At 41.6% G+C, this 23,076-nt stretch overlaps 1 protein-coding gene across 1 annotated transcript in view; it reads left to right on the top strand.

Moving 5' to 3' along the window:
* The first annotated feature begins 1,572 nt into the window (after window positions 1-1,572).
* The window catches only part of LOC308342466 (myomegalin-like), a 177,126-nt gene continuing 155,622 nt past the window's right edge, over window positions 1,573-23,076 (top strand). The window contains exons 1-2 of the mRNA XM_080802904.1: window positions 1,573-1,938; window positions 20,019-20,074. Coding sequence (XP_080659030.1) covers window positions 1,919-1,938; window positions 20,019-20,074 — 76 coding nt within the window. The 5' untranslated portion in view covers window positions 1,573-1,918. The remainder of the gene's footprint in view (window positions 1,939-20,018; window positions 20,075-23,076) is intronic.

Below are 23,076 nucleotides of genomic sequence, written 5' to 3'. Positions count from 1 at the left end.
TTGCTGTAAATACAGTTCTTCTCCAGACTCAGTAGCCCATAATTTGATTTGAGACAAAACTAAATATAGCACCAACTTTGGTATGGAGGATGGAAATCTGACTCTCCTCACCCTTTTTTGCTTGTTGTGTTTGCAGCACTAGATTCTTTTCAAGACAAGTGGCCTGTAAGCCTTGTCACAGGTCAAACTGGGCCTTAAAATGTTTCCTGGAAACATGCTAAGCTCAGGAACAGTGTGGCCTTAGGTCCAAGCTTAGTGCTGGGTTCAGGAATTCTAGATTAGGGGTCCATTAGATGTTTCTTCTGAACCCGCAGATGTTTTATTATTATCCTGCCCTCCCCACCCCTATTCTGTGCTGATAACTAGAGGAAATCATCCAAAACATAGTAAGCTCAATGACAGCTCCAAGAATATGGGTTCCCCGCAGTTTTGCCAATTCTAAGGCATGCTGGGCCCTTCCTGAGTTAGTCCTAGGTATCCTAGGATACCTAAAGTAATCAATTCTCTGTAGAGAGATCTTGTTGGCTTTATTTTCAGAAATTTAGAGAGAAACTATCCGGGGTCACACCATGGAGAAGATAACCTGTATCAGAGCCTTAGCAGAGACTTTGAGCTTTTTGGGATCTCAATTCTATCATTTGTGAAATAAGTATAACTAAACCAACATTGCCACATGTGGGCACTATAAAGCTTTCTGCAAATTAAAAAAGGTCATTGGTAACACTAATAATAACGGTGATCATGTCACTTAATAAAAAGGTTTTATTTTAGAGCTAAGAAGGGGCTTGGGGCTGTAAGCACTTTAATTATAGCATGTCTGACTTGTTTAAACCTCATCACATAAATAGATGGTACAGAGTCTCAGGCAGTGCCGTCATCAAAGGGCCCTTTTCCATGATCTTAGAATAATTAAGGAGGAGATTCTAGTCCTGTCAGCTCCTGTCTTGAAGCTTTTCTAGATTTCTGGGAAGTTCAGGAACCCTCTGCCCTCCTCTGAAGCTAGAGCCTAGCTGCCTCTGTGCTTGCGAGACTCAAGGTAGAACAGTATAAAATCAGGGGCTGACTGAGATGGAGGCAGCTAATAAGGCTGCAAGGTTCCGTTAGGATGCTGCTTCCCTTTCCGAGGAAAGTTCCTGTCCCCCAATCAATGCTGAGACTGACGTGTCAGATCTCTAGGAAAATACCATCATGGCCGATGACCATCTAGTGCTGTGCATCTGCCTTCAGCCAGGACTGCACCTCCGACCCTCTAGAGCCCACCTCTGGTTCCGGGTTGACCTGTGGGTGGGGTCATGCAGGCACACAAGAGGATCTTCGCTCCCAATTCTGCCGACAGTTAGTTGTTTTTTGTTTTGTTTTGTTCTGTTTTTACAGCGCCCTCAGTGGGACAGGGGAGGAACAGAGGCGCTCGGTCCAGAGCCCTGGGAGCCCTCTGCCCTTCCGCCACCATCACCGCGGCGGGGAGGCGTGTCACCTGGGCCGGCGGGGCCCCCGCACACTGGCTGCCGGGAGCCCCGCCTCCGCTCGCGGTTGACAGCTCAGCTGGCGCGGAGCAACTCGTGCCAGCCGGCCGTGTCTCAGCCTGGGAGCGTGTGCGCGCCCCGCCGGGCCGCCTCGGGCCCCAGTGCCCCAAACAGCTCCGGGCGCCGCTCCGCTCCGCGTCCCGCTTCCTACCGAGAACAGTCCCTCCCTTGTTGCCCGTCGCCCCGTTAGCTGGAGGGAGGTTCGGCCACGTCAAATCGGTCTTCTCAAAATACAGGGAGCCGAGCCCTCTCTTCGCCAACACAGAAAGAAGGAGCCGGGGAGGGAAAAGCTGCCGCTCTTTGCCCTGGAGATTCGTGGGCAAGGGTTCTCGTCTTCCCCGGCTGCTTCCAGTCCCGGGTGAGGAGCGCCCGAGAGTGAGCGAAGCGCCCGGAAGATGGAGCGGACGTGGACGAGGTAGGTGAGCGGCTGCTTTCTCCTCGCATTCCGGATACGCCCCCCTCGCGCCCCCCACCCCCGCGCCCTTAAGGAGAGGTCACCCCTCGCCTAGGGGCCGGGGATATCGTCTCTTTTTTAAAAATACCTTTCTAATTCCAGCTTCTCCTGATCCTTCCGCTCATGTTCTGTTCTCTGTTTTCCTTGCTGAAGGCGTCTCCCTTCCTCCTAGTCTTGATAGTAAAAATACCCAGTGGGGCTTACCTGGAAGTTTTTGTAGAAATGGTTCTCTGTCTTTTCGCTGTTCCACAGATGAGAGAGATTGGCGTAAGTCATTCTTCAGAGATACCTAGGATTTCAGATACCTTGAAAAATATCAGATTCCTCCTCCTCACCCTGCCACGTTTCCCTTAGCCTCATCCTCCACCAGTCACACGCAAGGCAAAGCCCCGAGTGAGCAGAGCCCAGCATTGCTCGTCTCCAGAGTCTCCAGCTGGAGTGACTTTGGAAGAGGGAAGAAGGAAGAAAGAGACCAGGGTGCCCTTCATTGCCCAGGCTTTGTTGAGACCCTGGTGGCAGTGAGGTTTTAGGTCAGATTTTGGAGATGCCCAGTGGAATTGTGTTTTCTCCTTCCCCTAGTCCTTCCCCTCAGCGTCCTTTAAAACAGACCCATTCAGGGATAAAAGATAATGTGTTAGGACAAAGACTTCATTTTTGTCAGTGGGAGGGTGGATGGAGAGGCTGGATTCCAGAGGTGTCTCCATAATCGATATCGCTCCATCTCCAGGATTTAGCTTTGGAGATTGGAGTGAGGCCAAATGTGTGTTGACTCCTAAGAGAAAGCAGACTATACAGACACAGAAGGGACATTAGGCCATGTGAAAAAGATCTGAGGGACTTCAGCTGATTGTTCAACAGGAGTGATCGATATCGTGTCGGTTTTTAAAAAATGGAAGTTTTGGGTGTGTTGGTAGACACGTGCTATCTAGATTTACAAATAGTGATTCTACTTTTTGCTCTTTTCTGCTCTTCTGAGGCCTCTCCTACAGGGCAATGCTCTGTTGTGGGCATCACTAGATAGAGGAGCGCAATCAAGAGATAGCAGGGGACTGAAAACCACACCTTGGGGGGTGACCAAAGGACCTGCGGTTCTTTAGTCTGAGGAAGTGAAGAAAGGGCTGGGGTGGTGGTGGATATGGTGGTTTCCTTCAAATATTTGGAGAGCAGTTGGAGGGAGTGGGACTGGATGGATTTGGAATACATTATGGAGGAGGCAAGTTATGGCTTTGTGTAAGGGAAAACCTTTCTTTCTTTCTTTTTTTTATTTTTTAAGATTTTTATGTATTTATTTGACACAGAGAGAGAAATCACAAGTAGGCAGAGCAGCAGGCAGAGAGAGAGAGAGGGAAGCAGGCTCCCTGCTAAGCAGAGAGTCCAATGTGGGGCTTGATCCCAGGATCCTGAGATCATGACCTGAGCTGAAGGCAGAAGCTTAACCCACTGAGCCACCCAGGCACCCCAGGGAAAAACTTTCTAACAGGCAACCTACCTGGTACTAAATAGATTCTGGTCCCTGACATTGTTAGAGCAGAGGCTAGATGACCACTTGATGGTAACAAGAGTGAGCAGTGTTGTTCACTGTACCTTAAAAAAATATTAATTTTTTTTTCTGAACTGTATATTTAGATGTGTATTTAGACTTCAGATAAATTCAGAAATAATTTAGAAAACCACAAATAATATGTTTATTGTTCTATTAATGTCACAAACTGAGTATATCCATATTTTAGACATTCAGATCAAAAAGAGGACATAACCAGCACCCCTGAAGCCCTCGTGACCCGAGAATAACCATTATCCTAATTTCTCACACCATAGATCAGTTTTGCCTGGCTTTGACCCCTTATGTCAGCAAAATTATCCACTGTGTACTCTTGTATATCTGGCTTCTTTCATTCCACCTGATGCCTGTGGGATTCTCCCATATTTTTGTGTGTAGTTGTTGTCCATTCATTCTTGCTTCTGTGTGGGATTCTATTGTGTGTAAATATATCAAATTTATTTATCCAGTCGATTGTTAATGAGCATTTGGGCAATTTCTGGTTTGGAGCTATTACAGATAGGTTGCTTTCTATGAACATTCTTGGGCATGTCTTTTGGTGAACATATGTACATATTACTGTTGGGGAAATGAGTAGACGTAGAATTTCTGAGTAATAGGAAATGCATGTTCAGCTTCAGTAGATACTGCCAAATAGTTTTCTAAAGTGGTTATAAAGAGGAGAGACAATGGACTGAGATACAGTGAAAAAGTGCTCCACATCACTAGTCATCAGGGAAATGCAAATTAGAACCACAGTGCCATACACTGTATACCTACTGGAATAGCCGAAATGAAAAAGACAGAAAATACCAAATGTTGGTGAGGTGGAAGAATCAGGATGGCTTTTTTGTTTTCTTTTGTTTTGTTTTTGTTTTTGTTTTGGGGGTTTTTGCTCTTACTCACGGTGAGAAATGTATTTACATTACAACCAGGCATACTCCCATGTATAAATGAAACAAGAGTATCACCTTACTTTGCGTTTTGTACTCTGATCTTCTCCGCCCTACTCCTTTTCTTCAAAAAAGAGAAAATGCTAGTGTAACTCAATTTACTTCACCACCTAGTGGATCATAGATGGAAAAATCCTATAATCATATATCATAACTGATGTCTCAGATGTTTCCTAACGCACAGTTAAGATCAATTCCTAACCATTTATTTTAAATGTGAGAGCCCAGTACAGGCAAAGCACTGTGCTAAATGCTAAGGGTGAAACAGTGAATGAGACTGGGCTTCTGCCTTCAAACATTGTACTTTCTCATTGCCTATAATTCTAAGAGAGGCTAAAGCAGACAGATGCGTGAGAGCACAGGGGAGAAGCACAACTTGAGAAATTCAAAGAGTAAAAATTAAGTGTAAAGCAACTGTTTATGAGGCTTGCGTCCATTAACTTGTGTGCTAAGCCCTTCGCAGACTTCATTTCACCTAATCCTCACAACCCTTTGAGGGATGAGGGAAATGCTATTATAGTCATAATTTTTAAGACAAGAAAAATTGAACTTCAGGGATTAAATAATGTGCCCTGGGAACACACACAGCTGAGAAAAAAGTACTGAGAAGAAAATGGGGTTGAGTTTGGCTGGTGATTCAGTTTCTGAGTTGGTTCTGGAGCTGCCTCCTTATCCTGACAACTCAGGCTTATGAATAATTTGAAGACTGTGATTCTACTCCCAAGTTTCATTCTTGGCAGCTCTGGAAACCTCCTGTCTGAAAGGTTTTTCACATGAGCCTCCATACTCTTTATCTTGCTCAGTCTATCCACAAAGAACAGGGTGCTGAGTATTTGAGTTCTCACAGCAGAATACCCCTACTGCTAACTGTGCACCATCTGCCCTGCTAGAGGTTAACAGGAGTGTTTTTCCTCAATGATGTGGCCTGACGTTTGCCAAGACTCTTTGGTTAAATCATTTGGGGAGAACATCTTTGGTTCTGGAATACCAAATTTCCTATGAATACACTGGCCTTACAAAAAAGCTGGTTTGGTCACTAATCAAGCTAATGGCCATGAATAAGGTAAGAGTTATCAAAGGAGTAAGCTCATGGAAATGATGAGGATAATTTTGCTCACCTTGCAAGTCTTGTATCTATCTGGCAAACGGCATCTACAGCTCTGAATTTTTAGCATTCACTTATCGGAACTAGCAGCTCACTAAAGAATGTTGCGTACCTATTTCAAATTCCTTATCTGGACTAGCAACTCCCTGAAGAGGGTGTATTTCAGATTCCTTAGATTGTATTAGTTTCTTTCTGCTGCTGAAACAAATTACCATGAATTTAGTGGCAGAAAACACACAAATTTATTATCTTGCAGTCCCGGAGGTCAAAAAAGTCTGGAAATTGGTCTTCTAGGCTAAAGTGAAGATGTCTGCAGGAGCGTGTTCCTCCTGGAGGCTCTAGGGAAGAATCCAGTCCTTGCCTTTTCCAGCTTTAGGGGCTGTCCATATTGCTTGATTCTTGGCCCCTTTTCACCAATGGCAGCACTCTAAGTCTCTGCCCCATTATTTCATCTCCTCTTCTAATTCTGACTCTCGGGTATATCTCTTACAAGGACCCTTGTAATTACCTTGGGCCCAACTGGATAATCTGGGATAATCCCGCTATCTCAGAATCCTTAATCTCATCTGAAAGTCCCTTCTGCCATGTAAAGTGGCACTTTGACAGGTCTCAGAGATTAGGAATGTGGACTTCTTTGGAGGGCGATTATCCAGTCTATCACCTGCGAAATGCTGGAAAAGTCATTACTAATTCTCTTCCCCTTTTGGGTGGAAATGTTCTTGTTTGTAGCATGTGGAAAAGCTGAGCAAAAGTCGGGCAAATCATACGTGAACCTTAGTCAACTTCCCTAAACAAAAAACTCAAGGAAAAGTGACCTTGAACTATGTGAGGGCTACCTATAAGATTAAAGTTTAGGAAAGGAATTTAATAGTCTGTTTTATTTTGTTTTATGTAACCTTGTGATTTAATTTAACACAGTGCATGCATTGATTGTATTTGCCTGCTGTGGCTGTGCAAACTTGAAGAAGGGAAGTAACATCCAAGAAAAATAGTGGTTCAGTCTCAAAATTCAAAAATTTGATTTTGTTTCTTCTCCCCCACATAAAGTGCAGCCTTCAAGTAAGACAAGAAGCCCATTTACCATGGTTATATTGCACTAAAATGATCCCCATTGATAGCTTATTTGCATTTATTCTGCTCTATATTAACTCTTAGCTTAACTCTACATTCACTCCTTCTTAACTATAGAGGAAGCAGAGACATTTATTTCTCTTTGAATTCATAGTAAATTGACAGAGAGTCCCATTTACTACCGCATAGTTACAACCAGAAATCTCATTTCTCTCCATTTTACAGATGAGGCAACTGAGGCCAGAGAGGTTAATTAAGCACTGCAGCATGAAGGCCTGTTTGATTCCAGTACCTTTGACCACTGTGCTGCTGCTGCTTTGTATATAGCATTTTTTTAAATTAGGAAAATGCTCCTTCTCATAATCCTATTACTGAAACATCTTTGGTCTTTGAATTTTCCTTTTTACATTTAGCATCTTTGGCAATTAATTTTCTGCATTTGGGGAAGGAAAAATCTCTGCCTTCGAAACTCTGAGCTACTTTTATATAGACCTATACTTGGTTTTGGCTTGAGGAATTTATCTCAATCAGTGCTTTCATCCCCACTTGCTTATTTCTGGCATACTAGATCAGACTGGATACCCCTGCCCCTGTAGTTCTTTCAGCTTACATGCTAAGGTGGATTTCAAATACAGGAAGACTAGGAAGGGGTCATTTTGTCTCTGAAAGGATAAATTGGGTGACTGTCATCATTGTGCCCTCTCCTTTCAAATAGCTCAGGGATAATTTATACAAAGCTGTGTAGAGCATCCATCCATTCAGTGGATGCCCTGGGACACTACTCCTGTTGAAGTTGACCATATTTTATAAATAAAATTCCAAAATAAGCCCAGAACATTCCACAAGTTGTCTCTGGCAAAAATCCAAATAGCATTTAAAGTTAGAAGAAAGTCCAGAATAAAAGAGATGTCATGATGACCCAAGGTGGCTCTATCCAAATTCTATTTAAAAACATTCAAACATACTGAGGACTTGTTTTCCTCAGTCTCAGAACATCTTCTGAGTTCTGTGGTCAGCAAGACAAGCATGATCTGAATTTTTTTTCCTCATGGCTGAAGCACTTTGTTATCCATAGACTATTCACCATCATCATCGTCATCAGCAGCAGCAGCATCACAATTGTATTTTCATGGCATTTTAATAGTTTCTAATATGTTTTCCCTTAATGAGCCTCATTATCTCCAGTCCTCCTCTGTTTGTTCCACTCTCCAGAAACTTCTTTCTCCTTTGTCTTCTCCAATGCCAACTAGGGACAGTAGCTGCTTGTATCTTCATTATGGGCAAGATGGAAGGGGTATGAAGAAGCAATAACTGCTGACATATAGAAAGCATTGACTGACAAAGAAAATTGAGTAATTTCTAGCATTTTACACAGGGGAAAAATGTGAAATATTGTTATTTATGATGTAGAGTATGTGGAAATAAAAAACTTTACTCCATCATTCTCTTATAATGAAGCCTTTAGGGTTCCAGTTTTTAACTATTATAAATAATCAGTGATAAACATCTTGGTACATAAAGCATCTTCTTCCATAGGATTATTTTTGAATGATAGATATTCAGAAGTAGAATAACTATATCAAACATTTGTAGTTGTTGAATATATGTTGCAGATTGCTTAGCATTTAGACTCATATAACTCATAAATATATAGAGGATATTTCAGTTCAATTTAACCATCTTTTTCAAGACCTGAGTCCCTATGCTGTAGAAGGGGAAGTGGAGGCACAGTGACCTAAAGTGATGTATCCTAGGTGAATCAGTAGCAACATTCCCAACTTCTACTCCTCTCTGGAGTAAAGAGCTTTGCTCTTGCTAATAATATCTGTTAAAATCTTGAAATGTTTCCTGAAATGGCAATAGACAGAAAATTTTAATATAAAAAAGTAAAAGTGGATATAAAATACATCAAAATTATGCATACTGGGGAGCCTGGGTGGCTCTGTTTGTTAAGCGTCTGATTTAACCTCTTGATTTCAGCTCATGTCATGATCTCAGGGTCCTGAGATTGAGCCCCACATGGGGCTCTGTGTTCAGTGGGGAGTCTGCTTGCAGATTCTGCCTCTCCCTCTGTCTCTCTCCCCCACACACATGCTCTCTCTCTAAAATAGATAAATAAATCTTTAAGAAAAAATTCCCTCTCCCTCTGCCCCTTCCCCCTCAAAAAAAGAAGAACCCTCAAATCAATAAAACAATTTTTAAAAATTATCTATACATATTGGGATATCTATTGCAAGGAGAGGAAAAAAGAAAATAGATGCTGTATTTGGTGATGGGATTATGGGCAATATCATTTACATGGTACTTTAAAACTCAGTCAATATATGTTTTTATAGCAGGAAGAAATTTACATTTATGTGTATCAAGTGACAACATATAAAGCTTGGAACTGAGTTGGTCTGACAATGCTTCTTCCTGTATTACTTAGAGATTTCCAGGTTATTGCCACCATGGGAATAGCACTATTGCCAGACCACCTAAGGAGCTGGTTGTAGAGTGTCATTTTACTCTTCCTGAGCTAAAATTATTATGTGGGCTTTCCTATACCAGCTGTTCCCACCTACACATGTAGCCTTGCCTTTGCTAGGATAGCTTTACGCTTCAAAGATTAGTTTCAGCATTACCTCCTTTTGCAGTTATTTTTGGAACCTAATTCTGGGTGTTTTCTGTAGACAGAGCATGCTGTCTATCCTGCTGTTGCTTGCAGCTAGCTAATTGGTTTACATGGTATTCTCCATTCTCTAAGCTTATTGGAAGAAAGGACTTTTGTTGTCTCTAAATCTTCAGCATCTAACATTGTTTCTAGCACTTAGAAGATCCTCAATTTAGAACTTTCTAGAGAACACTCCCCACAAGGCTGATATGAACATCTGTTTGGTAGGTGTCTCCCTATTATGGAATGGACACAGCAGGTTACCAACGCTTGATGACACTATAGATTCAAATTGCATTTATTTGTAGTTTAAGTTATATGCATCAAGTTCTTGTTATGATCTAGGCTTTTTAAATGCTAGCTATATAATAGTGAATGATATAAAAACCCTGCCTGCAAGTGACTGATATTCCAGAGGGGTCACTAGGCATGAATATATATTACTCTTCTGCCTGGGCTTCACAATTCCTTTCTGCCAATCCACTTCCACACACCCTCAGCAAGCCAGATTTGCAGCTCATCCTCAGTCCAAATTCCCCTTAGGATCCTTAACTCTGAGTTTATGTTTCCTGACCACAAGGTCAAGTCCCCCCATCTTCTCATTCTTTCTGAATATTCAGTTCACCTTATTGCATACTCCAGTTCCTCTATCTTCCAGGCTACCTGCTCTTTGTCCATCTCCCTACTGAGCCTGGACCTCAGGGGCAGCTCTTTCAATCACTCTCAGTACCACTTCAGAGTCTCTTACTGCCTTAACAACCCCTAAACCTTGGTAACCCTCTGTCAGTTTTATTATCCTCTAGGAGTCTATAATCTTTGTTTTATTTTTTTTAAATTTATTTTCTTTGGTTGAGGTGAAATTGACATACAATATCATGTTAGTTTCAGGTGTACATCATAGTGATTCAATATTTTTATACATTATGAAATGATCCCCATGGTAAGTCTAGTTATCATCTGTCACCATATGGAATTATTTCTGTATCACACTATATTTTTTATGCTGTACCTTATGTCTCCATGACTTATTTATTTTATATAAGATTGTGTAAATGTTGTACTTCCTAAATCTCTTCATTTGTTTCACCCATACCTTCAACACCTCCCTACCTCTGGTAACCACCAGTTTATTTTCTGGATATATGAGTCTGTTTCTGTTTTGTTTTGTGTGTTTGTTTTATTTTTTGGATTTCACCTATAAAGGAAATAATACAATATTTGTCTTTCTCTGCTTGACTTATTTCCCTTAGCATAATACCCTCTAGGTCCACCCCATGTTGTCATGAATGGCAAGATTTCACTCTTTTTTTTTATAGCTGAGTAATATCCATTGTGTATATATGCCACATCTTCTTAGTCACTCATCTATTGATGAATACTTAATTTGCTTCCATATCTTGGCTATTGTAAATAATGCTGCAATGAACACAGGGGTGCATATATCTCTTCAAATTATCTTGAGGTAACTACCCAGTAGTGGGAATCCTGGTAGCTCTATTTTTTTTTTTTTTTAAGTAGAGCTTAAAAAAAGTAGTGCTCCAGGATGGAGCTCAACATGGGGTCTGAACTCATGACCCTGAAATCAAGGCCTGAGTGAGATCAAAAGTAGGAGTCTTAACTGACTGAGCCACCCATGTGCCCTAGTAGCTCTATTTTTAATATCGTAAGGAACCTCCATACTCTCATCCATAGTGGCTACACCAATTATACTCCCACCAACAGTGCACAAGGGTTCCCTTTATAAGCTTTTTTTAATACATCATGGAACCATACTGAAAAAGACGACTCTAGATACATTCTACAGATCTATAATATTAAGAAATATAATATTAAGAAATTCTCCTCCTCCTCCTCTTATGTGCCTCCTCTGCTCTCCTCCCCTGACCCCCTAAAAATGCACTCCTTAAAACCTTTGAGTTCAATAATATAAATAAAATCAAGATACAAAGTTGTACATGCAGTATTATTTCTATTTTGTAGAATTCTCACAGGCATATGAACTAAAGAACAACTGGAAGTAAGTACATTAAATATCTTCATGGATGTTGTCTTTAAGTGGTAACATTTTGTATTACTTTTCTATAAACATTTTTTTTTCCTTTCCACAGTTTTCTAGAAGATGCATGTAGTTCTTTTTAAATCATTAAAAATAGATGCGGTAAAGATAGGAAACAACAAAGGATTATGTGAATAAAAAGGTAGATAGAAACAGGAAAAAAATATCTATCTCCTGGTGCTTGGGCTAGGGCTCCAAGATGGACTGTGTGCCAGCTGCCTTGGCATACCATAGTGCCTTGTGAGTAGTGGTTGTTAATGAAGACTGAGAACGACAGAATACATCGTCAGGACCAAAAGTTGAAAGCACAAGCTAAGTTTGAGAAATGGGTGGAGAGACCATACACCATCCCCCAGTGGATGTGACTGAATTTGAAGCAGATCGTTTTTCACATCTCTTGTGAAAGAGTGCTATCAGTGTCTTGGCTGATTCGGGGTGAAGGGAAGAGAATTTATTAGCTATTTGGGTGTCTGATGAGAAAAAATTACTTGAACTTCCTTTACCTTTTTATGTCATGAAGTGGTTTCTCTGAGCCTTGATGGGTAAGAGCAAGAAATAGAATGTTTGTTCCTTTTAGGCCAAAGACTTAGTACAAGGGCAAGAAAGATCATAAAATGTGGATCAGTTGTTGCAGGTGCACAGTGATGCCTGTAGCTCCCTGTTGCTGTTGAGGACTTAGTAGCACTACGGAAAACTGTTTCCCAGAGTTCCCATTTGGCTGTGGTCACTCACAGTGAATAGAGTCTGTTGAGTGAAGGGTGTAATTTCAGGATGTACTGGAGAAAAGTGGATGTTGCTGAAGCAGTGCCAAGTCAGCCCACACTTGGTCGGCATGCAGAGGGGGCCTCACGAGCCAGGCTCTGTCTTTTCTGAGGGGGCTTTGCCAATTAAGTATCCTCGCTTGCAGAGGTTATAATGATAGGTCTTGAGATGAGAAAAAATTATAATCTCCCGGTATTTGTGCTCTGCATCTGTGACTTCTACCATATTTGCATTCAAATATGTTTTTGCAGTTCTGGTGCCAAATGGGGGTGGGATTTGGCAACGTGGGGAACATAGACCACACACTCGATGTCTCTGTTGGCGAGAGAAAAAAAGATCCGAGGAGAAGTCTCATAGTTTGTTCACTATTGGCCTGTCCTGTTTTGATTGTGTCTATCCCGTCACTTTCTCTGCCTTTTAGTTTCTTCCCTTTATCTGTTGGGGATGGTGGCAAGGGTTAGCAGCAAAGAGGTTCAGGGAGGGTTTGAGCAGTTAGAGAGATTTGGGTAGAGATGGGAAGTGTAAAATTATGGATGACTCATTTTTCAGGATAGAACCTATTAAAAAAAAAGTCATACCAGCCACTTCCCTTTTAGGATTTTAACTCATTTGTCACATGGCATCTGTTACACCAGTATTCGAATACTCAAGTGTGAGCTATGTCCAGCGGGGATGAGTTGGCATCTCAAAGAACGTATCTGTGTCTGGATCTGAGTCTAAATCCAGTCTTGACACAGCATCACTGTCCACCCTTCCTTGCCCTTCAGATTCTCAGGGGGTCACTTCCCTGGAGTCAAGCCAGAGACAGAGGAAGATTCTGGTAAAGGCGTAGGTGGAAAGAGTAAAGGTTTGGAGTCAAGTGCCATTTTCAAGTTCAGGCTTGACACTAACAAGCTGTATGATCTTGGGCAAGTCACTTCATCCTTCTAGGGCCCCTGTTTCCTTATCTGTGATACAGGACCTACTGGACAGGATTTTGTGAGGACTGAATGAGATGCTGCCTGGAAAGCATTGGGCACTTAATGAATTGTGGCAGCATTGGTGGTGGCTCGTGGTGGTTGTCCACAGTAAAGAGGATATTTAATGTGAGATTAGTGCTAAGGAGAATTCCACTGGAAGAGAATGTGAACTGTGAAGTCGGGCCCAGGCAGTCCACAGACAGTCACCTGTAGATGTCTCTGTTCCTAGGCCGCCTCTACTTGTGAAACCCTATCATTTAAAAGTTCTTAGAGCCAGAGCTTCACACATTAGAGAAAGTAGGCCATAGTTCTTCTCCTTCCAACACTTTTCTATTTGCAAGTGTTGAATATGGATACAAATAAAAAATATTAAAAAAATGATCTCTGAACATCAGAAAGATTGCTTTTATTTGAACCAGAATTTAGTTACTTATGTCAAATGTGCTTTAAGAATATAGGAATTAGGGGCACCTGGGTGACTCAGTGGGTTAAGCCCCTGCCTTCAACTCAGGTCATGATCCCAGGGTCCTGGGATTGAGCCCCACAATGGACACCCTGCTCAGTGGGAGCCTGCTTCTCTCTCTCCAACCCCCACCCCAAGCCCCTGCTCATGCATTCTCTTGCTATTTCTCTCTCTGTCTCAAATAAATAAATGAAATCTTAAAAAAAAAAGAATATAGGAATTAGAATGGAATGTGCATTTGGTTCAATGTCTAGTGCTGAGCAAACTTCCAACAATCTTCCTGTCACACCACATAATCCGCACTGTTTGAGGAGGTCAGACTGAGCCTAATCTCTTACACTGTTTATCTTTTATTGAGGGCTTCATTAGAAGGGCAGTGTAAATTGGATCAAAATAATTCTCTTCTTTAAAAAATAAAAATTAACCTTTATGGGCGCTTGGGTGGCTCAGTTGGTTAAGTGATCCTGATCTCAGTTCAGGGCTTGATCTTAGGGTCATGATTTCAAGCCTTGCATTAAGCCCCATGCTAGGTGTGGAGCCTAGTTAAAAAAAAAAAATAACCTTTTAGTATAAAATAGTAAAAAAAGAAAAAAGGCAGAGATTCACATGTATTTTCCACCATCCTAAACCTCCAGTCTTATCTCTTGTGCAGATTCTCTTCTAGTCCATATCTATAGGCATTTTTACTATAGTACAAATCTTAGTCCTGATCCTTCCTTGCTTGACATTTTAAATCATCTTTGGGGGTTCTAAGTAGTTAGATAAAGCTAATGGGTTTGAGGAAGGACATGCAAATGAAGAACCAGTTTCCACCCTTAACTTCCCCTAATACTCCTACCTGAGTATTAGAACTTAGAGAAGGAAGGTTTGAGAAGAGGGAAAGGTAAAAACATTGCCGGGGGATAGGATGGGGGTAATGGGGGCAGTTTATGCTTACTAAGATGGACAAAAATAATTGCTATCACATTTATGTTCTGAAATCTGTTTTATTTATTTATTTTTTTGAGTTGTAAAAGTTCTCGAATTCGGTCCTCTCTCCAAATCTCTGTTTTGAATCTCATTATTCTTACAGTTATCTCATTGAATGCTAGCTGCCTTCCCCAGTAGACTGAGCACCTTCATGATGGAGTATATTTCTGTTTCATCTTCGTGTTTCCAGGGCTTACCATATAAGTCACTTCTCAATAAATGTTTATGAAAAGGACTGAAAAAACTTAAAAATGTCAATCGTGGCCCAGGTTTTCACTCTAAGTACTGCTATAGCAGATTATTTTTCTCCTTTCTGAGTTTTTGTTTATGAACAAAAAAACTACATAAAAAGAAGTCTGAAAGATAGAAAATGCCTCCAAGAGATGGCCTTTGTCCACGGGCTTAGAGATCTTCAGCAAGAGTGGTGGTAGGTGTGAAGGAGGGGACCCAGACTGTGTGGCCTCCAACAACTTCGGTGGGTTTGATTGCCCTGGAGAGAGGACCTGCAAATAACCATCCCTTCGGGAGTTTGGACACTCATGTGGGTAGAAATATCCCTCCGTTAAAACTGTTAATAGGTGAGACCAAGAAGAAGAAAGTACCGGGGACTGGGTGGACATGAGCTCCCTAGAAATAGTTTGAGGATGTGGGGTACCTGAGTGGCTCAGTCAGTTAAGCATCTGTCTTCCTCTCAAGTCATGATCTTGGGCTCCTGGGATAGAGCCTCGCGTCGGGCTCCCTGTACAGTGGGGAGCGGGCTTCCCTCTTTCCCTCTGCCTCTGCTTGTCACTCCCCTTGCTTGTGCTCTGTCTCTGTGCCAAATGAATAAATAAAATCTTTAAAAAAAATAGTTTGGGATGTCTTCGGTCCTGGGATGCCACCATCTCATAACTGTTCAGACTTGTTGCACAACCTGCTTTGTAATATAAAGTTGTGTGGTTACCGCCTTGCCACTGCTCGTGAATAATATGGTCTGATAATACGATCCCTTGCTCTTCTCAGTCTACAAATTAAATAGACCAAAATATAAGACAGTAACACTGAATGTGCATTTTGCAGAAGAAGACCAATGGCTGCTTTGTAGAAACTGTCTCTCTGCAGGCTCCATCGTGGTGTTGCCCTTTGGTAAGGAAGGGGGTTTCTACCCTCCCCACAATGTTAGGAGAAAAGAGACAAGTGGCACCACTGAGCTGCATACATTTTGGAAAAGAGCTACGTCAGTGTAGCCATTTTCGAGCAAAGCAAAATTGAATGCTTGGATATTCCTGACATAATTGGAACTACTGTAGTTAGGAAATTACTGGAAAAAAATCATCAGAGCACAGTCTGACAGCAGCAGAGTATCAGAGTGTAGCAGATGGCTTTGGGAAAGTCAATTATTTTCTGATTAGTCTCAGCCTAATCACCCTGGAAAACTGTAGGAAAAGCTAGTAATATGGGATATTGAATGTTGATGTGTTGTTTGAGTCCAATATCTTCTTAGCTACTTATCAGCAAATCAAGAAATCGTGGGTAAGATCTCATGCAGCAATAAGTGGGCAAGCAGCTTGTGGGTGGATTGTACTTGGAAAAAGCTTGGTTCCTCACATTAGGCCAGAGAATGGTTTGGCAAAATTTAGTAAGTGTAACTTTAGTGGAAGTGGTATCAGTATTGACAGATTGATGAGGCTGAGAGAAAAAGGATAATAAGGCTCCTTGAGGTATAGTTCATTTATACAGGAAAAGCAGCATTTTAAGGTAAAAGTATCTTGGGAGAAAGATTATATATGTACATCTAGCGGGAGAGCCGTTGCCTGCCCTGGTGAACCATATGCTAGCGGAGCATGAGTCATTCATGAACTGATACTAAAAAATAAATCTACAAACACTTCAGTTTCAGAAACGAGGACAAGGTTGTAGGAGTGTTTTTTGGTCTTGGGTAATATGGAAGAATTTACCAACCTATATTACTGCTTCAAAAGGCCATGCACGCGCACGCGCGCATGTGTGTGTAGGGCCTGGCTTGGAATCTGTCTCTCGGATACCTCAATTCTCTTTGCACTTTGGTTTATCAGATTTTGTCGCAAATTGCAATCCCCTAGACGTATACCCTGTGTTTCTTCACTATGAGCCCCTTCCCTGGGGGAGCATCGAATTCCTTCTCAACCTTTTGGAGCAGATGATGAGCCCCACTCTTGGGCAATAAGAAAGGGAACTTGAGCTGTTAATAGAGTTAAAGTGATTTTTAAAAAATCTCCCGAGACTGTATAAGTATGTCCATTGACTCGGTACCCATCCAAAGTGACCTCTCTATCCTTTCATTTATTGATTCCTAGTGGGCAGACAGCTGGCTCAGCGTGGGTGTGGGTGAGCTTACAAGGTGAAGTATCTCATGGGGTGTGTGTGCCCTGTGTTGTAACCCGCTCCGGATCTATACTGTGGAATCTTCAGAGCAAAGAGGATTGAATGAGGTCATGTCTGAAAAGTTCCCTGGATCCTTGGAAGGTATCAAAATGAGTTTTATGGTTAAGGGTTTGTTGGAGTAGAATGGCACAGTTACTGCGAGGGACCTTAGAAAAATCCATGTACTTCTTTTACAAACATTTGAGGAAACTGAAGCTGAAGAGGTAAAAGTGATTTATCAACCAGTTTTAGTAGTTTATCATCATAGATTAGTGAATTGCATGCTGAAGCAATTAGGTTACTTGAGACTACGGGGTTTTTTTTTCTTTTATTTGAGTATGGTTGACACACAATGTTATGTTAGCTTCAGGTATACAGCAGTGACTCTACAAGTTTAGGTATTATGCTGTGTTCATCGCAAGTGTAGCTACTGTCTGTCACCACACATCACTGCTATAATGTCATCGATGATATTCCTTATGCTGTACCTTCTCTCCCCCTGACTTATTCATTCTATATGGGGAAGCTTGGGTCTGCCACTCCTTACCATCCATTTTGCCCAACTCTCCCCCATCCCCTCTGGCAACCATCAGTTTGTTCTCTGTATTTATAGGTCTGACTCTGCATTTTGTTTCTCTATTCATTTGGGTTTGTTTTTTGTTTTTTGTTTATTTTTTTTAGGTTGCACATATGAGTGCAATGATGTGGTATTTGTCTTTCCCAGTCTGTCTTATTTCATTTAACATAATACCCTCTAGGTCCATCCCTGTTGTCTCAAATGGCATGATCTCATCATCGTATGGCCGCATAATATTCTGTTGTGTGTATATACCACATATTCCTTATCTGTTCTCAAGACTATGCATTAAAACAGAAATGAAATTCTGTGTGCCCTGGATCTGTACCAGGGTAACAGCCTCAGAGACCTACACGGAGTCAGGTGGGTATCGTAAGTGAGTGTGTGAGCTGGGACTACGAAGATTGGGGGGACAGGGACTGTGACGAACTGGAGATCACGTGTTTGTTCTGTTGAAAGAGGGCAGGTTATCCCCCTAGGTGGAAAGGCAGGCCCAGTGGAGCTAGACCCATTCATTTTCTAAGAGAAGTCAGAAGTGGGTCAGCCTTGTGCCAACCAAAAAAAAAGAAAAACAAAAAAAAACCATGTTGGCTGGGCTGAATTTGGCCTAAGGAGTGGCCCATGTTGCTGACGGCAGATGCACAGTCACCTACCCAAGTCTACAGGCTGAGTCTAAGGGAATCCATCCAATAGCTGAATAGCAGCAGCTACGTGTAAGTTTTCTCCCCACAAATCTTTCAACACATTGGTCTGGCTGATGGCTTCAACATCCTTCTTCTACTTTAGCTCAACAGAGGGGGATTCGTGAGTGCTACCTTCCTCTCTTTAATTGCTCTACTCTCAGGGAACATTTTTAATGGGAAGTAAAGGAGGGAGAGAGGCAGATGACCTGGAAGAACCACAGGCTGGGGATCTGCTTTTGAATAATAAAAAACCACCAGGTGGTGTGTGTAGTCCAATGTGCCTTGTCTGCTACTTTGATGTCCATCTGGAACTTAACAAAGTGAAGATTCATGCCAGCATCCAGCCCTGTGGCCCAGAAGGAAGAACAACAATTTCTAAACAAATGCCAGTCTCTCTTCCGCTTCCCTGTGAATGGGTTCTGGCTTTTAAAAAGAGAAGCCCTCTAAACCTCTGACTACAGAACCCTTTTTGGAACAATGAACCGGGTGTACCCAAGTGTTTAAGGAATAAACTGAATGTTGAAAGCATCTCTGTGTAGGATTATTGCCGTCTGCTCTCTGTGTTGCCTTCCCCACCCAGATAGTCCATTGTCAAAACAGTAGCCGGTCCTTTTAAAACATTCGTCACTCAGTTCAACCCTCTTTTTGACTCATAAGATTCCAGTGGCTCAATGCTTCTCAGCGGCCTGAAAGGCCTTGTGCGATCTGACCCTTGCCCAGCCTTCCCATTACTTCCTTGACCTTACCTCCTAAGACTTCCTCACCATGTGCTCACTCTCTCTGCCCAGCGGACTGGCCTCCTTTCTGCTCCCAAACACTCTGCATGCTCCCTCCTGTGAGGCTTTGTGTTTGATGTTCTCTGCTTAGAAGACTCTTTCCCAAATACCCTCATGATTACGCTATTGCTTCTCAGAGAAATGGTGGCCTACTGGAAACTGCAATCTCTTCCTCCTCCCCATACCTCCAGCACTCCCTCTCCCCATTCCCTACTTTGATTTTTTATAGTCCTTGTTTACTTACTTGTTTCCCCTTTCTGTAAGTTCCATGTGTGCAGGCATTTCTGTCTGTTTTATTCACTGCTGTATTTGTGGTACTTAAAACAATGCCTAAAAACATAGTAGATGCTTGACAAGTGTTTGTTGAATATATTTTGAAAATTTTTTCCCTTCTGTGCTAGGGACGGTGACTTTCACTGTGCTGGGTAAACATACCTCTGGCTACTGAACTGTGGTATTTTTAACGTTACCATTAATAGACTTTATCTGGTTTCCAAGTTTTCTGAGTCAGTTCTACTTCCTACACATATCTTGAACTTTTTTGCTTATCTCCATCTTCTCTGTCTTTTCTTTTAGTTAAAACCATCACAACTTCTTCTTGCTTTTCCCGTCCACTTGTATTCCCCTCCACACTGTCTCACTCAGCAGCTGGAATCATCCATTTAACATCTAATCTGGTCATTTACCACACTCCCCCATTTAAAATCCTTCAGTAGTTTCCCACTGCCCTCCACATAAAACTCAGTCTCCTCACCCCATCCCACAAAGTCCTGCAAGGTTGGTTGGCAACACTGGTTTTCTGTTCTTCTAACAGATGAATTTCCTCCCTGATTTGGGGTCTTTGCTCTTCCCTCATGATGGCATTGTTTGTGCAATGGCTATCTTTATATGTCCTTATTAAGGATGGGGACCCTTCCTGTGGTGTTTGTCTTTGTATCTCCCACGCTTAACACTGCCCTTGATACATAGTAGGAGCTTAATGAGTACTTGTGGAGAAAAAAAAGAAAACAGAACATGGTGTCTTGCTGCCGCAGGGATGGGGGACCATGTGGGGTGGTATCTTGTTAATTAACAATATGTTTCTTCCCTCAGAGATTATTTTGCAGAGGATGAAGGGGAGATGGTACCTAGAACAAGTCATGCGGCAGGTAAGGAGGCCACGGGCCTTGATAAATTCTTGAGTGCTTGCTGATCATAATTCCCTTAAATTATGGCCCCTTTAAAGTCATTATGGCAATATTCTCAGACAGTCTGTGAATTTCCAGACTTGCATGTATCACTGTAACATATAATTCCCCACCTTTCCAGCATAGTGCAGTAAATCATAATTGAAATACTATGTGAACTCTTCATGCTTTTAATGATTCTGTAATTGCAAGGTTAAAGTCACTTGTAAAAGGATTAAAATAGACTCTGCCACCAGAACGAAATTTCTACTCACATACCATTAAAATGGGTACAATAATAGTGTCAGCCTCCTAAGTGAAATTAAGTGAGAGAAGCTCTTAGTACAGTTTATCGAGGAATAAAGCACCCAGTAAGTATTATTGTTATTAATATTATTAATGTTGTGTTTATAATATAATCATATTAATATTATTAATATTGTAGTTATAATACTATCGTATCATTACTGAACTAACATTAGCCAGGGATCTACCTGAATTATGAAACCAAGGTGAAGATAATTCTCCTTTGGGGAGCATTTTTCACAAAAACTTTTAATCACTTAAGGGTTCTAGTTACTTTGCTAAGTGATTTGCCTTTTTCATACCAGCCTTGAAGTACAGATGGTTCATATGCACTACATGGAAAAAGGTTTTAATTTGAATGTGTTAAGGATTTCAGAGTCACTTAAAATTAGCATTTGTAATTGTGTATGTTAAGTCTCCAAATTCCAAGGGTCTACCATACTTATTCTGAACTTCAAGATCCTTCATTTTGAGGTAAAAATCAAAGGGCTAGGGCAAAAATGGAAGAAGGGTACGAATGATATGTACTACAGGAAAGATATTAGGTTGAGTACTTTCATTTTTATTTCCTTTAATTCATATAGAAGCTCTGGGAGGTAAGTATTGTTATTCCCATTTTTACCAAGGCAGTGAGGCTCAACCAAATTAAGAGATTTGCCTTGGGGCACCTGGGTGGCTCAGTCTGTTAAACCTCTGCCTTCCGCTCAGGTCATGATGGGGGGTGGGGTCCTGGGATGGAGAGCCCCACCCATTCCCCTGTTCAGTGGGGAGCCTGCTTCTTTCTCTCTCCCCTCCCTACTCCTGGTCTCTCTCGCTATCTCTGTCTCTCCATCTCTCTGTCAAATAAATAAATACAATCTTTTTTTAAAAAGAGAGATTTACCTAAATTCCCACAATTTGCAAGTGGTCAGGATTCATATCCAAGTTTCAAAGGCTCTTATCTTCTATCACATCCCACTAATCTAACTATAGTGTATTGTTCTGTTTCATCAAATCACCTTCCATTCAATAGCCTGTTTAATTTCATCTAAATGTGGGAGAAATAATTCTTTCCAATTTCTCTTTAGTAAAGTATTTACATTTACTTAGAAATAATCAGAATATCAACAAAACAGGTGCAACATTACTGTAATTATTATTAATTTGCAATCACAGAGTAGTATACAATTAACAGAACAACAGTTATTTGTACAAGCTGAATCAAAGACAGCTGAATATGGAAAAAAATACCACCTCTATCCATAACTAATTTGTGCTGTGCACCAGTAAAACCTGCTTTAAATTTCTGCTCTAATTTAAACCTCTATCTTCCACCAGGCAAGGTTCGTGGCTTCTGAAAATACCATTAAGGCATGACTGATACTGTGTTAATTTTACACAAATGAAGGCACTGTACAATGTGCAGCTTAAAAACAAATCACATGGCCTTACATTTCAACATTTTTTTCTTCAAAATCAGTGGCGTAGGGGCGCCTGGGTGGCTCAGTGGGTTAAAGCCTCTGCCTTCAGCTCAGGTCATAATCCCAGGGTCCTGGAATCGAGCCCCCCATCGGGCTCTCTGCTCAGCAGGGAGCCTGCTTCCTCCTCTCTCTCTGCCTGCCTCTCTGCCTACTTGTAATCTCTGTCAAATAAATAAGTAAATAAATCTTAAAAAAGAAATCAGTGGCGTAATGGGTACGTTTAGACAAGGGAAAAAAGCTATAGTAGAATCATCCTATTTCTCATGATTATTTTCTTCATCATATTTTATCTTCTGCATTTTTCTCCTTACCATCATCTTGCTGGTTCTTTCTGTCTTCCTCCTCTTTTTCTTTCTTAACAGAGAAAAAAGTCTGAGTTGATTGCGACATCTGGAGACTTCTTGTGCTCATTCTGGCAAGTTTGCCCAAAGAAAAGGAGGGAGGGAGGGAAGGATGTTAGCTCCATCCCATGGCTTGCCTTTTCATTCTTAATGGTTTCCTTTGTGAGCAGAAGCTTTTTAGTTTGATGTAGCCCCACTTGTTTATTTTTGCTCTTGGTGCCTTTGCTTCTGGTGCCCATGCGTATATGGTCAATTAAGTTTTGACAAAGGAGATCAAAATGTACAAGGAAGGAAGGAAAGAAAAAAAAAGGAAAGGATAGAAAAAGTATATGATGACATATTGCCTCTTGGCTCCTTTGTTCATAAGCACATGTCAAGTTAATTTTTCCTCCGTGAGGCACACTGACCCAGAGCCCCTTTTGCTCTTACAGTGGTGCTGGCTATGGAGCTCAGTGGACTGCAATGGCTGTCATTTTTTCTGACTTAAAAAAAAATGCATAGTAATAAGGGGTCATTGATTCCTTCTGTCAACCAAGAAAAGATGTATTTTTCTACATCTTCTACCTGAATCTACAACCCACCTCACTCGGATGTCTCCGAAGGCTAGAGAAAGAGACTCTACTCGGTGGAGTAGCAAGAGGATCAAACCACAGAGGGGCCCAGACATAAACCAGTGCATTTCACTGAGGACCATTATTATTATTATTATTATTTTAGATCTTATTTCTTTGACTGAGAGCGAGCAAGCGCACAAGCAGGGGGAGTGGCAGGCAGAGGCAGAGGGAGAAGCAGTCTCCTTCAACAAGGAGCCTGATGTGGGGGATGTGGAGCTCGATCCCGAGACCCTGGGATTGTGACCTGAGCTGAAGGCAGATGC

This window comes from Martes martes (assembly GCF_963455335.1).
Source record: "Martes martes genome assembly, chromosome: 4".
In the NCBI taxonomy this organism is placed as follows: Eukaryota; Metazoa; Chordata; class Mammalia; order Carnivora; family Mustelidae; genus Martes; species Martes martes.
Note: the sequence above shows the minus strand (reverse complement) of the source record. Positions and strands in the feature narration are given on the sequence as shown.